The sequence below is a fragment of the Ovis aries genome, chromosome 8, assembly GCF_016772045.2.
Source record: "Ovis aries strain OAR_USU_Benz2616 breed Rambouillet chromosome 8, ARS-UI_Ramb_v3.0, whole genome shotgun sequence".
In the NCBI taxonomy this organism is placed as follows: Eukaryota; Metazoa; Chordata; class Mammalia; order Artiodactyla; family Bovidae; genus Ovis; species Ovis aries.
In genome coordinates this window covers 77,037,665-77,054,238 of record NC_056061.1, presented here as the reverse complement: position 1 = coordinate 77,054,238, position 16,574 = coordinate 77,037,665, and the positions used below count along the sequence as shown (strand labels likewise).

Genomic DNA, 16,574 nt, shown 5'->3' with positions numbered 1-16,574 from the left:
AGATTTGCAGCTTATGCTATGGGAATGAATATAACTGCAGTAATCCATATTTCATTATCAATTCCAAAATAAGACAGGAAACAAATGACTCATCCTACACTCTTAACAAGCCTGTTTCACATATCCCTTTATAATTATATATTTATATGTAGAAATTTATGTGACTGCTAGATACTGTTCTCAGAGAAGATTAATATCTTATGACTCATTAGCAAAAACCATTAAATATAAATGCCCCGCCCCTGCTTTTGTTCCCCACAGCTTTGAAAATTAAGGATATACACATCCAGGCCAAAAGAAATGCTACGAATCTGTCAGTAAATTATCATGTTATCTTATTTTCCATTGCTACTTCCAGTATTTAATCATTTCAGAAGATCTTAATGGGAAACATACTGGGACCTCAGTGGAGCTAAAGGAAGGGGATTTCAGAGTCAGTTACAGTGGTCACCGACCCCTCTATAGGCCAGTTCCCAAGATGGGCGGGTCCTTGTGTGATATTGGACTTGATTCCACCAAGCAAGCCAAATCCAGTGGAATTAAGTATAGCAACAGAAGGTTCCAGACAGATAATAGCTATTAGTTCACCCTAAGCAGAAGCCAGAGAACAGCAGAGAGTCAGAGGAATCCACCCCTTAAAATCTAATAGGGGAAGGCTATGATGCTCACCACAGCTGTGGTACAGCAGGATGGTGAAGATAGAAGCCTTGTCCCAGATCCCGGGTCAGCTCTGCACTGGCCACTCCCCAGAGAGAGCATCATCAGTACATTCTAGGACCTTTACTGGCAATCTGGGGAGCTGCTGTTGTTACTGATCTGGCCAGCATTAGCTTAGGAGCTGGGAGAGACTGAGCTGGGGAGAGAAAGGGTATCAGTAGTTACAGAGTGCCAGAGGAGGGGAAGGCAGGAGGTGATGAAGCAGGAACTAAGACAGGTGCACCTTGCCCCGGTTACCTACAGGGGGCCAACCTAAAGGTCAGAATGTGTCCCCCCACATCTGCTGGGAACCCTGTATAAATCCTACAGAGCCATTCATTTCTGTTTCCTTTTATAAAATTTTGGGCGTTTCATACCTTCTCACTCCCTGTCCAGGAGTCTTCTTTGCTTCCATCCACAGGAATGTCTTGCCTGGAGAACTCCATGTACCGAGGAACCTGATGGGCTACAGTCCATGGGGTCACAAAGAGTCAGACATGACTGAGCGACTAACACCTTCAGAGGAATGTCACTAGCTCTGGTCCTAGGGAGTAGAAAGCCCTCCCTTCCCAGAGGCCATTGTCCCGGAGGCATACTCCACCTGGCACACGGGACCCTGTACCTTTTGCCTGGACTTTCTACCTCTCTTTGAAAGAACGCTTCTTCACACCTCTGATCAAACATTGCTCAGACTCATGGCTTGAGTTCCTGGTTTCTGATACAGTTCTCCTGGGCTTTACAGCACTATGCATATTGTAAGATTTCCCCTTTCCTTTGTTTATGAGAAACATGTATAGTCCTGCATCGGGGACTGCAGCCTTTTCTGATTTTTCTAAGTCAAGTGAAAGTGTTAGGCACTCAGTCATGTCCAACTCTTTGTGACCCCATGGACTGCAGCCCACCAGGCTCCTCTGCACATGGGATTCTCCAGGCAGGAACACTGAAGTGGACTGCCATGCCCTCCTCTAGGGGTCTTATGGACCTGAGAATTGAACCCATGTCTCCTGCATTGGCAGACAGGTTTTTTACCACTAGCACCAACTGGGAAGCCCAGAATAAAAACAGGGGACCCTGTGGCTACATGGGCTGGGAAATGAGACTGGGCCTCCCGCATGGCAGGCAAGAATTCTACCGCTGAACCACCTATGCACCCAAGGCTTGGGAAGATCAGGGTCTCATGACTAAGAAGAGGCAGATCTGGGGTGGGGACATAGGTGTGTTTAACTCCAAACTTCCTCCTTTTTCGCGTTACGTTACTGACAGTTTGTACACTGGATGGTATATTACTATTCTCAATTGTAAAAGTAGGCACTTTTACTTATTTACTTTTTTTTGGCCTCGTGTAGACTAGGTTGAAAAGCGTGTCTCTCTCTCCGAGCAGTGTTTCTTTGCTCACCTTCACTGCATTTAGCATCTCTGTGCAGAACACCCCACCTGGCCTCAGGATGAGATATGACTTCCTGCTCCTAGGTACCCGTAACACAACTAAGAAAATGTGTTCTACATTTCTGAAAAATTAAGCAGCCTGGGAGGCTCCATAAGGGAATTAAAAAGGAAACACAATTTATTAAAAAGTGGAAAGCAGCTAGGTAGGGTCTATGTGGAATTTAAGACAGTGGATCACAGAGAGATGTTGGGTGGTGGGCATTCCAGCCACAGTGGGGAATGAAGCTGGTGTGTTTGGAGGATAATGAGTAATCAAGCTGAAAAGTAAGATGAGGACGAGATGATCTAAAAAACTATAGGGCGCTGAGTTTGATTGGAAACATCATTTAAGAGTTTGAGTGCTAGGTCATAGCATGGTCCTTACTGGGGAGACACCATGCTCTTTTGCTTTAGTTATGTCCAACTCTTTGTGACCCCATGGACTGTAGCCCACCACGCTCCTCTGTCCATAGGATTATCCTGGCAAAAATACTGGAATGGGTAGTCATTCCCTTTTCCAGGGAATCTTCCCAACCCAGGGATCGTCTGAGCCACCAGGAAAGCCACCTAGAGTTTAGGGAGGGAAGTAAAGGGATCATGAGAGCCAAGGGATCAATCTAGTTACAGGATTTTGGGTGGATTCTTTTATCATGCGTGTGTGCTTGCTGAGTTGCTTCAGTTGTGTCTGACTGTTTGCGACGCTATGGACTATAGCACACCAGGCTTCTCTGTCCGACGAATTCTCCAGGCAATAATACTGGAGTGGGTTGCCATGCTCCTCTCCAGGGGATCTTCCTGACACAAGGATTGAACCCAGTCTCTTATGTCAACCTGTACTGGCAAATGGGTTTTTTTTTTAACCACTAGTGTCACCTGGAAAGCCCCTAGTTATCATGAGTAGTGTTAAAACCAGGGCTTCCCAGGTCACTCAGCACTAAAGAACCCACCTGCCAATGTAAGAGACCCAGGTTCGATCCCTGGTTCGAAGAGATCCCCTGGAGAAGAGAATGGCAACCTACTCCAGTATTCATGTGCAGAGAATCCTACAGACAGAGGAGTCTGGCCGGCTCCAATCCATGAGGTTGCAAAAGAGTCTGATACAACTGATTGACTAAAACAGTAAGTGTTAAAACCAAGTTGCGAAGAAGGCTATAATGAGAATTCAGGCAGGTTCCCCACTGTTTTCTTCACTTTTTTGGTCCATCACAGGAAACACTGCCACCGCTGAATGTGGTCGCCATGTTTAGTGGACATGGTGTGTTGTCGAGGTCATCTTTCTCTAGCAGCTGCTGCTGCTGCTAAGTCACTTCAGTCCTGTTTGACTCTGTGCGACCCCATAGACGGCAGCCCACCAGGCTCCCCTGTCCCTGGGATTCTCCAGGCAGGAACACTGGATGGGTCGCCATTTCCTTCTCCAATGCGTGAAAGTGAAAAGTGAAAGTGAAGTCTCTCAGTCGTGCCCGACTCTTAGCGACCCCATGGACTGCAGCCTACCAGGCTTCTCTGTCCGTGGGATTTTCCAGGCAAGAGTACTGGAGTGGGGTGCCACTGCCTTCTCTAGCAGAGGTTTCCATAAACACAGTTGTTCCAGCATCTGTTTCAGTGTGCACGTCTAAATGAGAACACCTGGACAGAGTACGTCTGGTCCTAAAGAAGCTCTCCTGTCTGCCTCCAGCTCTACAGCAGACCAAATCGGCTCCTGTCTGGCGTGCCACTGTACAAAGGGGACGGGCAGGCCCAGGATAAATCTGCGGTGACGTCTTTGCTGGATGGATTGAACCAGGTCTTCGAGGAGGTTTCATCCCAGGTGGGGCTGTGTGCTTGGTCTGTGGATCCAGGACCCCATGAGGTTCCCCATCCCCTGAGCTGACCTGTTGAGACCGGAAAGTCAGAGGCCCTGGACCCCCACATCTCATCCTCGTATCTTTCTTTGACTCCTCAAAATGCTGTGATGACTTCTTTGTCCTTCCCTTTTGTCTCTCAGGGTGGAGGGACAAAGAAGCAGAGCGTTGACTTGGAACGGAAGCTGTATGACGGGGTCTCGGCCACCTCTACCTGGCTGGATGATGTAGAGGAACGGCTCTTTGTTGCCACAGCCCTTCTAGCAGAAGAACCGGAAACCTGCATCTTCAACCAAGAGGTGAGCTTGGCAGCTTGCGTCTATGAGGGCACGGTACAGAGCACTCGGAATGCTGACATTGGGTAATTAATGCTATGTATAAAGAAGGTGAAGCAGAAACCAGTTCTACTAAAGTACAAACGTGCATTTCCAAGCAGCGTAGAGCAGAAAAGAATTGCCTAAGTAGAACAAGCTGTGAAAGATACCTATTTTTTGTATTTTTGTTTTTAGATTTACAATTAAATTTTTTTACAGTGTTGTATTGGTTTTTGCCCTACAACAATACAAATCAGTCATAATTATACATATATCACCTCCCTCATAGGCTTTGAATTTTTATGCTTTTTTTTGTGTATGTATGCAGGAGGCAGAAAACACTGAAGAGTCTGTAGAAGCCTTGTTCTATATTGCAGATCTTCTATGATATAGAAATATATGAATTATATGCATAAATACATTTGAAAAACAGACTAAATATAATTATGAATTTCTAAATACCACTTTAGAAAACTCATGTTTTCACCAAATATTAATATTATATTTTATTATTAGTGAATGATATAAAGTTTCTGAGAAAAATCTCTCCAGCAGTAACTTGCCAAATGTTTATAGAAGTGTATGAAAGTGGTCCAGCTTGCTTTGGATATAATTATCACTGAATAGTAAGAGAAATGTAATGGGCTTTCTTCGAAGAAATGACTTATATATATTCATAGATCTAAACATTGACATGCACTTTCTTATCAATCCCAGACTCTTGCCAAAGATATTAAGGAAATGTCTGAAGAAATGGATAAGAACAAGAACTTGTTTTCCCAAGCCTTTCCGGAGAATGGTGATAACCGAGATGTTATTGAAGACACTTTGGGTTGTCTCTTGGGCAGGTTATCTTTGCTAGACTCAGTAGTAAATCAGCGATGTCATCAGATGAAGGAAAGACTTCAGCAGATACTAAATTTCCAGGTAAGGCATTATCAAGAGGTGTTGCACCATCTTCCAGCTACATTCAACAATAAACAGGATCTTACTGAGGTATAATCTAGACCTACTTTTTTTCGAAGGTACAAAATGCATGACCATTACAGAAAAACAAAGAGATTGAATTCGAGGAATAGAAAACAAAATGTTTTATGCTTTTCATTGAGGAAACTAGCCAATCAGACTGAGGACTGAATAGAACTTTAAATTCAACCAGTAAAAGCCATATTTCTGGCACATTATAATGCTCATTTCCAGTTGACGTTCAGTTCTTTTCAGTTCAGTCGCTCAGTCGTGTCTGACTCTTGGCAACCCCATGGACTGCAGCACACCAGGCTTCCCAGTCCATCACCAACTCCCAGAGCTTATTCAGACTCATGTCCGTAGAGTTGATGATGCCATCCAACCATCTCATAAGACCAAAGAAGCATACAGGAAGTGCTGTAACACAGAATCAACCCTACACACGTAATACCGGTTGGGGGCGCTGAAAGTGACCGTGCCCCATTACTTCTGTCTGTGTTACAAATGCATTCTGTTACTTCCCAGTCTTCACTCCATAGACTTACTGTCTTTTAGCCCCAGACTGGAGTTTCACTACCAACTGAATAATTGTGTGCTTAAGCGACTTTTCTTAGGACTACTAACTTCAACAAATGCAAAAGCCACTGATAAACTTTAGGGTTGATTTTCATTTCTAATAAAAACCATCTTTGAGGAATACTCAAGGCTTCATTGAACTTTATTTTTAGCAAACATAGAAGATTTATAAAATAGATTTATGTAATACATGTAATTAGAGCCAAGCAATTAATGTTCAATTTTGATTTTCAGGAAAAAAGTACTATAAAATGTCAAGTAACTGTACCATTAACCAGGAACTGGAATTTTCTAGATATCCATCTAGACGGACAAATTATCCCTGCCTTCCTGCAGTTTGCCTTCTTAAATCTGTAAACATTTGTAGGCATTTATGTATCATTTTTCTATTCACAAAAAAATTTTCATGTATATTACTGACATAATAATAGTATGATAGTTTTATCACCTGCTGCAGTATAACCTTAGCTCCTTCTCTGACTTAAGTGTCCTCAACTATTAAATCATGCCCGTATTAACTGCCTTTTAGGGCTTTTGTGTGGATAAAATGAGTTAAAATGTGTCAAATACTTTGCAAAGTATCTGAAACATAGTAAATACTCAGCATGTTTTTTTACTGTGTTGCTGTTAATAGTAGTACTTGCAATACTAGATACAGGATCTGAAACCAATGAAAAAGTTAAATATTTCTGCAAGTTTATCTAACCATCGAGAACTAAAGCCAGGATTTGACTCAGAGATATTTGTGTATTTTATATTGTTAGGGTGATGGCAAGGGAGATGGAGAAGAGAAAACCTAGTCAAGGTATATTTGGAAGGCAGGATCAGTAGGGGAGCACTTGTTGATGGTTTGGCTCTGGGGAACACGGGAAAGGGTGACAACTGAGGAACTCCAGGGACTCTGACATGAGCATCTGCAGGGGTTGTGGCAGGGAAGGGGGGGCAGGCACTGGCCAACAGTGAGGACATGTGGGAGCAGTGCTCTTGACCATTGGGCAGGACTGGGGTGCTGGCAGGACCACTGCTGGGGCAACCCTGTCAGGTAGAATGAAGATACTCGGGTGAATAGTCTCAAATCTGTGGCTTAGAAAAATGACCTACATTGGATCATTGCATCTGTATCCCTTGTGTTGTATAGTACACAGGAAACAGCATTTCCCTTGGAATCTGAAAACCTGGCATTGATTATTTGAGTACTCTGTCTTGAATGCAAGATCTGATTGCATATATGTGTACACAGTGTATGTCTAAAATCAGCGAAACTGGTATGCAACTTATAGAAACTTGTTTCATTACTCTAAAATTCCTCTTGCGTAAAAGAACACACCAAGTTTTTAACAGCTTTCTAGTCTATTGGCCATGACTGAGGTGGGTTAAAAGTGCAAATGGGTATATCCCTAGGGCCCATGTTTCCCTTTTTCAAATTGCATTCACTGTGTCTTTGGTAATCACAGACAGAGTAAAAGATGAAGTAAGTGTGAATACTCTGGAACTTATTTTGAGTAGAGGACCAAGAGAAGAACAAGTCATCTTGAAATTCTTTTTCAATCACATTCTCTATTTTTCTTCTGCCAGCAAGTTTCTATTTGTTGGTGGCCAGCTCACAAACAAACACTGGCATTTCAAAATGTTTGTGCTCCAATTTAATTGGGAGAAAGACTTCCAATGTTAATATAATTAAAAGTCAAGTTGTGCGTGCATGCATATCTGCTAAGTCATGTCTAACTCTGAGACCCCATGGACTATAGCTCGTCAGTCCATGGAATTTTCCAGGCAAGAATAATGGAGTGGGTTGCTGTTTCCTTCTCCAGAGGATCTTCCCAATTTGAGGATCTAGCCCACGTCCCCTTAATTGGCAGGCAGATTCTTTACCATTGAGCCACATGGGAAGCCAAAAGACCAGTCACAGGTCATTTTATTTTACTTTGCACTGAGCTCCTGATGCACTATCACTGTTCAGTGCTTATTGGAGCTGTAGCCTTGATTTTCCAGTTAACTTTTGAGCATTAGCTTTTGCAAGACTGCTAATATTACCTTATACCTATCTGGAAGAATGGGTAGGTGTTATGTAGATATATGTTATCTACAAGTAATCACAAGTTATTTATCACCTCTTCTATATTTTAAAAGCTTTTTTATAGACTTAAGCCAAGATACATTTTCTGGACACTTTTGTAATTGAATATTTCAAGTTATTTAAAAAGGAAAAAAAAATGAAAGAATTTCTTATTAAATGATCAGGGCAGCAGAAATGATTTTAAAATTCGAGACTTTCTTTGGACCTATTTCTTAAACAGCTAGAAGCCTGCCTTTTCATGCTCTCCAAGTAATTCCAGGAACTGTAGGAAAACAATTGTGATGTCTATTAAATGTGTAGTATATAGATGCCTTAATTACCTGCTGTATCACAATTGTAGGGCTTCCCAGGTGGCTCCGTGGTAAAGAATCCCCCTACCAATGCAGGAGAGGCAGGAGACCGGATTTGATCCTTGGGTCAGGAATATTCCTTGGCATAGGAAATGGCAACCCATTTCGGTATTCTTGTCTGGAAAATTCCACGGAAAGAGGAGACTTGCAAGCTATATAGTCCATGCGGCCACAAAGAGTCGAACGTGACTGAGCAACTGAACACACATCACAAGTGTGGTATTAAGAAATGGTTAAAGCCTTTGGATTTTTATTTTTAATGAAATATGTACATCCATGTGGCTATATGCACCTCTTAAAGTCTTTTATTTTTGTAAATAATTATTTTGTATTATAACACAAATTATCTTTCACATCTTAAATAGAATATGCTTATGGTCAAACTATTCTATCCGGACAATTTGTTGTTGATTAGTCACTAATTCATGTCTGACTCTTTGCGACACCATCAACTGTAGCCCTCCAGGCTCCTTTGTCTCTAGCATTCCCCAGGCAAGAATACTGGAGTGGGTTCCTACTTCCTTCTCTTAAAGTCCTTTATTTAGAGACTTCCTTGGTGGTCTAGTGAACAAGACTCCAGACTCCCAATGTAGCAGGCATGGGTTCAGGGAACTAACATCCCACACACCACATAGCGTGGCCAAAAAATAATTAAATAAGATAAAATAAAAGTTACTTTTATTAGTAACTTTTAAATCAGTCCTGTTCTCTGCTTTACTATCTTCTTGGCTAATCTCTTCTAGTAATTATTACAGCTTCCGAAAATGTGAACTTTCTTCTCTCTTACCTGGAGGAGAATATGTTAGAAAGATAGAAAATATGCTCTTAAAAATGTGAAATTGATGTACAGATAATACACACACCCTCTTCATTTCTTAACTCATGTTATTTGTACTTATCTTCTCATTTAGAGTAACTGAACTAATGTTTTTCTAAATGCATGTAGATAACAGGAACTTGATTTCTTTTGAATCTGTTGAAGTGAATGAGAACATCTCTTCTTGTGCATGTAAACAGATAACTGTGTCTTGGTTCTAATGGCCCACGTGACCTGGCCCTCAACACAGCTGAATGACACAAGTATTAGCATAACTCATAAGCAGAACCCTTGTTTCTGGCAACATTCTTCAGTTCCGTTGTTACAGTTTCTCATTAAGTCTGCAGCTAGGCTTGCAGATACGTTTGAGTGTTGATTTGGGCTTCCCTGATAGCTCATCTGCCTTGAATGCATGAGACCCCGGTTCAATTCCTGGGTCAGGAAGATCCGTTGGAGAAGGGATATGCTACCCACTTCAGTATTCTTGGGCTTCCCTTGTGACTCAGCTGGCAAAGAATCTGCCTGCAATGCGGGAAACCTGGGTTCAATTCCTGGGTTGGGAATATCCCCTGGAGAAGGGAAAGGCTACCCACTCCAGTATTCTGGCCTGGAGAATTCCATGGACTGTATAGTCCATGGGGTCGCGAAGAGTCAGACACTGAGCGACTTTCACTTTGGGACAATTATTGCCTCTTAGGATAGTATAGCTATTCTCTAAATCTCATGCTCAGTGCTGTTTCTTTACTTTTCTTTTTTTTTTTAACTGCATAATTCACCTACTAATTTGCTTTAGCCTTGCATTTTGTATTATAATGCTTCCATGTATCCTTAAAAACTTTCTTCCTTGGTGTGATTATCATTCTCCTGAGACAGAATTTTTGCATCTTGGTGACATATATGTACATGTGATCAGTTCCCAGCGAAGAAAATGTGATGAGCTGAACTTCACACAATGATGAGCAACCAGACCATCAGAGACATTTTTAAGTAATAAAAAATAGAGCATATTTGTTGATATTTCAGGAGAAAAATGTAAAAATTTATAATTCATATTTTGTTCCAGTTTATTATTCCTTTTAGAACTGAGTGTCAAAATTCTGATAGTTACCTCCGTTCTGTACAAAGTTAGCTCAAGATAAGCATATTTGGACATTTAAATGAGTAATGTTTATGAATAGGCTTAGCTAAGAGCTTTTTGTGTTGTCTTTTCATATGCCTTTGGCCACTGTAAATAATGCATATTTTCTAAACTTTTGGATGGCTTTTAATAGGCTTGTGCAAATTCTTTGAAAATAGGAGGAAGAAGGAAGTGAGGGCAGAGAGGGAAGGAGAGGAAAAAGGAAAAAAGGGATCATAATTATTCTTAAGAATAATATTTTTCCCCAAAACAAGGAAACATCTACATGTAGAAGTCTTTAGTGCAGCCCTTCTGCTGCCATGTTTCGGTTTAAATGTGCTCATTTATTACAGAAATAACAAGATTAAAGTGACCAGTATTGCTTTTTGTTTGTAAACTTTGTCTCCTTCATCTGTGTTGAGTTGGAAATGCTTTGTAAAATTCTTCAAAAGTCAGTTTTAGCACTTGTATAAATTGTTACCAGTTCCTTTTATCTTCCCATAAGATAACATTGTTTCTTCTGGAGACAATTCAATTCCTACAGCTATATATTATTTCTGAGAATGTGTGTTATATTTATAACCATTTTAAGTTTCCCATTGCTCATATTAAGTCTTCCTATTGCTTTCCTCCTTAGAATGATCTGAAGGTGCTCGTTACATCACTGGCTGACCACAAGTACATCATTCTGCAGAAGCTGGCGAAAATGTTTGAACAACCTGTGGCAGAGCAAATAGAGGTATTTACGGCTGCGGCTTTTTCCATAAGAGCAAGCACAATGAGTGTATCTGGTTTACTATGAAATTCCACATAGCCGATGGAATATGATGACTTACTGTAGCATTTTTTGTTTGTCATCTGCGTTGTTTTTAAGTGCCAGGTTTACATCAGATTACACTGACTCTGCCACTTACTTCTGTGTGACCAGGAAATGTGAGAGAGGAAAAGGTGTCAATGACAGATGCTGACCTGAAGGCGTGTGAGATTAGACGTGAACCTCAATGACATTTGACAGGCAGTCAGACCATCCTGGTAGCGGTACAGATGAAGCACTGTGGATGTTTAGAAGATGGGTAGATTACCTCCAGCCAGCCGTAGGATCAGGGAGAAATTTTGTCATGGGAAATTCAAACTGGACTTAGAAGTCTGGACACACAGAGATTGGGAAGAAAGATATTCTAGCAAAGAGCAGAAGAACAGAGGCATAAATGTTGTATCATTCAGGACACTTTGGGAGAAAAGCAAGTAATCCTGTTTGGCTGACTTAACAATGTACCACGATTAAACCGTGAACTGCCTGATGTTCAAGCTGGTTTTAGAAAAGGCAGAGGAACCAGAGATCAAATTGCCAACATCCGCTGGATCATGGAAAAAGCAAGAGAGCTCCAGAAAAACATCTATTTCTGCTTTTCTGACTATGCCAAAGCCTTTGACTGTGTGGATCACAATAAACTGTGGAAAATTCTGAAAGAGATGGGAATACCAAACCACCTGACCTGCCTCTTGAGAAACCTGTATGCATGTCAGGAAGCAACAGTTAGAACTAGACATGGAACAACAGACTGGTTCCAAATAGGAAAAGGAGTACGGCAAGGCTGTAGATTGTCACCCTGCTTATTTAACTTATATGCAGAGTACATCATGAGAAACGCGGGACTGGAAGAAACACAAGCTGGAATCAAGATTGCTGGGAGAAATACCAGTCACCTCAGATATGCAGATGACACCACCCTTATGGCAGAAAGTGAAGAGGAACTAAAAAGCCTCTTGATGAAAGTGAAAGAGGAGAGTGAAAAAGTTGGCTTAAAGCTCAACATTCAGAAAACGAAGATCATGGCATCTGGTCCCATCACTTCATGGGAAATAGATGGGGAAACAGTGGAAACAGTATCAGACTTTATGTTTTTGGGCTCCAAAATCACTGCAGATGGTGACTGCAGCCATGAAATTAAAAGACATTTACTCCTTGGAAGAAAAGTTATGACCAACCTAGATAGCATATTCAAAAGCAGATATTACTTTGCCGACTAAGGTCCGTCTAGTCAAGGCTATGGTTTTTCCTTTGGTCATGTATGGATGTGAGAGTTGGACTGTGAAGAAGGCTGAGTGCCAAAGAATTGATACTTTTGAACTGTGGTGTTGGAGAAGACTTTTGAGAGTCCCTTGGACTGCAAGGAGATCCAACCAGTCCATTCTGAAGGAGATCAGCGCTGGGATTTCTTTGGAAGGAATGATGCTAAAGCTGAAACTCCAGCACTTTGGCCACCTCAGTTGAAGAGTTGACTCATTGGAAAAGACTCTGATGCTGGGAGGGATTGGGGGCAGGAGGAAAAGGGGACGACCGAGGATAAGATGGCTGGATGGCATCACTGACTCAATGGATGTGAGCCTGAGTGCACTCCGGGAGTTGGTGATGGACAGGGAGGCCTGGCGTGCTGCGATTCATGGGGTTGCAAAGAGTCAGACACGGCTGAGTGACTGAACTGAACTGAACAATGAACCAAAGTGACTGAGGGGAAGTAAGGATGGGAAGAGAAAATTTGAGGCAACTTGTGGAGTCTATTGAATGTCAGAGAATTGGGGCTTGTTCCATGAATGAGTGGTCAGCTTTATTGATTTCATGCTTCATTGGTTAAAACAATAGGCACATACCACAATGTATGTATGCTTACTTATTTATAAGTTGTAAGTGGGTACTGTGTCATAAAGTATACATGCAAATGATCATTTAAAATGCATGTGGTTGAATATAAATGAAAGACATAGTGTTTCTGTCTCACAGACCTTCTTACTCGTTTCTGAGTACTACACTCACCTCAGAGACCACTGGCAGCGGAAAGTCACTTGGGGTGTTTATAGGGTGAGGATGAGTGGTAGTGCCATCTTCTGCTTCTAAGTGGTTGGCATGGCAACTCCAGGGTCAGGAAGCAGGGTATCCATCCTGAGGCCTCTCATAGCTACTCTGAGGAGAAGGAATAAGAATTCAAACTGTCACAGTGGCAGTGAAAACAGGGAAGAGACAAGAAATGGCAAGGATGCTACAAAGAATATCCCATTTCACAAGCTAAGTCATTATGAAAACATGTGTTTTAATAGAATGGCATACCTTAATTTCAGCAGACTGATAATGGTTCTATGGGTAGGCCCTAAGAAATCCCCTGAAATAGAAATCACCATTTGTTCAATTAATCAAGAAATATATTTTTATCTTTTGAATTTACGTTGGTTATATCTGTCAGTAGTTAGTAAAAGTGTTAATTGTGATCATACTATCATAAATACATACCACACAAGTCACCCCAAATATTTCTCTATAGAAGGAGATCTCTCTTTTTCTCTTTAACCATTTAAAATAAGTTACAAAATTACATCTGAATATGTATCTTTCTTTACCATAATTTCACCTTTTTTAAAAAAAAAAAGATCCCTCATTTTTCCCAAACTGAAAAATAATTCTTTAATGTCATATCTCCTACTTGAAAGGACCTTAATTTTTATGTTTTGGCTTGCAATGTTATCTGATTGTAAAAAAAAAAAAAAAAAATTGAGCAGTCCAAAGAATGTTTTGCTTTGAATTTCTAACGTGAAATTTAGGATAGGTATCATTACAAGTAACACTGTTGGCCAACATAACCAATGTAAATTTCAAAGATAAAAAATTACTCAGTTATTTCTAATTCCATTCCTACCCTCCTTGGGTTGAGGAGGTAACAGTGGCAGAAGGCGAGGGGATATGTTCGTATTCTAAGTCATGTCATTCTGACCTAGAACAGACCTGTGTCAGAACCCTGGTGCACAGCTGTCTCCTGGGATTGCCCTTTTACTGTCGTTCTGAGAATCCCCTTCACCTCTCCCTTCTGTTGGCTCTTGTCTTCCCTGAGTCCACACCACGTCTTCCTCCTTATTGTCTTGCTTCCCTGTTTTATCAGTGTACATCCTTGCTAAGAATGGATGCATGCTAGATGTATCTTTCAATATTTTCCGTGTCTCAAAGTGTTCTATTACTGCACTAACATTCTATTCATACCTTGGCTCTTTATAGAATTCTTGGTGGACTCTTTTTATAGAGTTTTGAGACTTCTCCTGTATTGTTTCCTAGCTTCCAATGTTGGCTTGAGGAATGTAAAATTGTTCTGAATCCCAAAGGTCTCAGTGTTCTGAAATTTCATGATGACATGCCTTGGAGAGAGTCTGTTTTATCCTCTGGGCTGAGAACTCAGTGGGCTCTTTTGATGTGGCAACTTCGTCCTTCCATTCTGAAACATTTTATGAGAGTATTGAAATATTTTGCATCCTTCTGTTTTATCTGTCTCCCTTTCTCAAACTCCTTTTAGGCAGATGTTGGATGTTCTGGTCCAGTCGTCTAACTTTCTTATCAAGGGACGTTTCTCTTTGTTTTTTTGTTCTGCTTTCGGGAGACTTTCTCGGTTTCAGCTCCAAACTTTTCTATTGACTTTTTCGGTTCTACTCTCATGCGTTTAATCTTCCTAGAGCTCTTTTTGGTTCTCCAAGTGATGTGTTCTTTGGTAGTAGTGTCTTATTCTTTTTTAAATCGATGCATTGCCTTCTGTAATCTCTCTAGGTAAATTAATGATTTTGGAGTTGAAGATATTTTGGGAGACTTTAAGGCTTTTGTTTTTGTTCGTTTTTCTTGCGTAATCTATTTCCCTCAAGGTTGCTTTTATTTGTTTGCTTATTTTAGTTTCTATCTTTCATGTAAGAGGCTTTTCTAGAATACGTGGACATGCTGTCTCTTCACATTTAGGATGAGGGAGTAATCAGCTGAATGGGAGCTTCACGAATAGATGGTGCTTGACAATTTTGAGATTTATTGAGGGATGATCTATGTGAGCCATTTGATGGAGAATCCTTGTCTCAGTTTTTTTCGGATCTTTTCATTTTCTCCCACCTACCCTCATCTGTCTGGAAAATAGAGACAAGGCTTCAGCATTCTAGGAGATGCAGGAGACCCACATTCAGCAATCATTGGGCATTTGGTCACTTTATCCCCTTGCAGTCAAGGACTCAAGCATCTGGTGCCCCAGTCCAGAGACTATCTGTCTTATTGGGTTGGCCAAAAAGTGCATTGTAATGGAAATACCTGAACAAACTTTTTGAGCAATCCAATACCTTCTTCAGAAGATGGAAAGATCCAATGTGAAGTGAGGAAGAGGGTCTGAGAATCAGTATTCTTCAAGCATCTTTCCACCAACCCTCGAATTATAGTTAGTGCTCATCCTGCATTTCCCAAAGTTCCTGAGATTCCTTTTGCTTTAATCTGGCGATGAAGAACCCCTGCCATCTTAGAATTCAGCTTTCTCAGATTCCCTAAGTCAATTCCTGTCTGATTTTCAGCTTGCAAACTTTTGTTAGTATCATCTTCTTTCCTTTTTCCTTGCTCTTGTAGATTTATTGGGGGAAAACACACCAGAAAACAAGCAAACAAAATATTGGCGACCCAGGAGATAGAAAATAGGACACATGTGTTTTATCTGCCATCTGGAGTCCGTATTCTTTTTCTCCTTCAAAGGCAGCTGAGGTTGCTTGTCTTCCAAAAGCCTTCTCTGACTGTTCCAGAATTCACTGCCTGCTCCCAAGTCCTCTCACAGGGAGGAGCAGAAGCAAGTTTAGTACCTAACTGTGGTCAGCCTTGTTTCATTTTCTTCTCTTTACTCCAGCTTCCTAAGCAGACTGGAAGCTCCTTGAAGGCCAGGTTGAGGTCTTGTCCTGCTTCAGTAGACCTCACTCTGGGAAGACAAGGCTCAGCTCTGGCGGTCACCTTCATGCTTTATTGCCTGTCCTTCTGCCCTACAATGAGGACGCTCTCCCTGACCATGCTGTAATGTACTTTCCCCTTTCCTCACTGAATCTCTCTCCAGAGATGCTCAAAACTGCATTTCAGAAAAGCAGAATGTGATCCCCCTAGAACATCTTAGGCACATGCCCTTTTCTAACTTTGTCTTAAAATCATGTTTCTTTTTCAGGTTGCTATTCACCATTTCTCTTATTTGTTCAAGGAAGCCATTGTTCTCCCAACCCTCCACATTAAACCTTTCCAACCTCCTTACCTTTAAAACATCTGATCTGTAGTATAATAAAGGGCCTTCTTCCCTTTTCTAGATAATAGAGGAACATTGTTTTATTGTTGCATGGAAAATGTTTTAGGTGGAGAAGGGAGGAACAAGTAAGAAGCCACGATAATCATATTATGCATGGGAAATTGTTTATGGGAGTTTTAATGACGAGTCATAAATCCTCCATAGGCAATACAGCAGGCTGAAGATGGGCTAAAGGAATTAGATGCGGGAATCATTGAGTTAAAAAGGCGTGCTGACAAGTTGCAGATTGAGCAGCCGTCCATGCAAGAACTCTCCAAACTCCAGGTACAGTTTTCT

The 16,574-nt window shown here is 41.2% G+C and overlaps 1 protein-coding gene across 34 annotated transcripts in view; it reads left to right on the top strand.

Moving 5' to 3' along the window:
• SYNE1 (spectrin repeat containing nuclear envelope protein 1) overlaps window positions 1-16,574 on the top strand; it is a 492,315-nt gene that overhangs the window by 347,221 nt on the left and 128,520 nt on the right. For all 34 annotated transcript variants that reach the window (XM_060419830.1, XM_060419826.1, XM_060419828.1 and 31 more), the window contains 5 exons: window positions 3,797-3,928; window positions 4,106-4,261; window positions 4,994-5,203; window positions 10,817-10,918; window positions 16,443-16,562. In XM_060419830.1, the coding sequence (XP_060275813.1) occupies window positions 3,797-3,928; window positions 4,106-4,261; window positions 4,994-5,203; window positions 10,817-10,918; window positions 16,443-16,562 (720 nt within the window). The remainder of the gene's footprint in view (window positions 1-3,796; window positions 3,929-4,105; window positions 4,262-4,993; window positions 5,204-10,816; window positions 10,919-16,442; window positions 16,563-16,574) is intronic.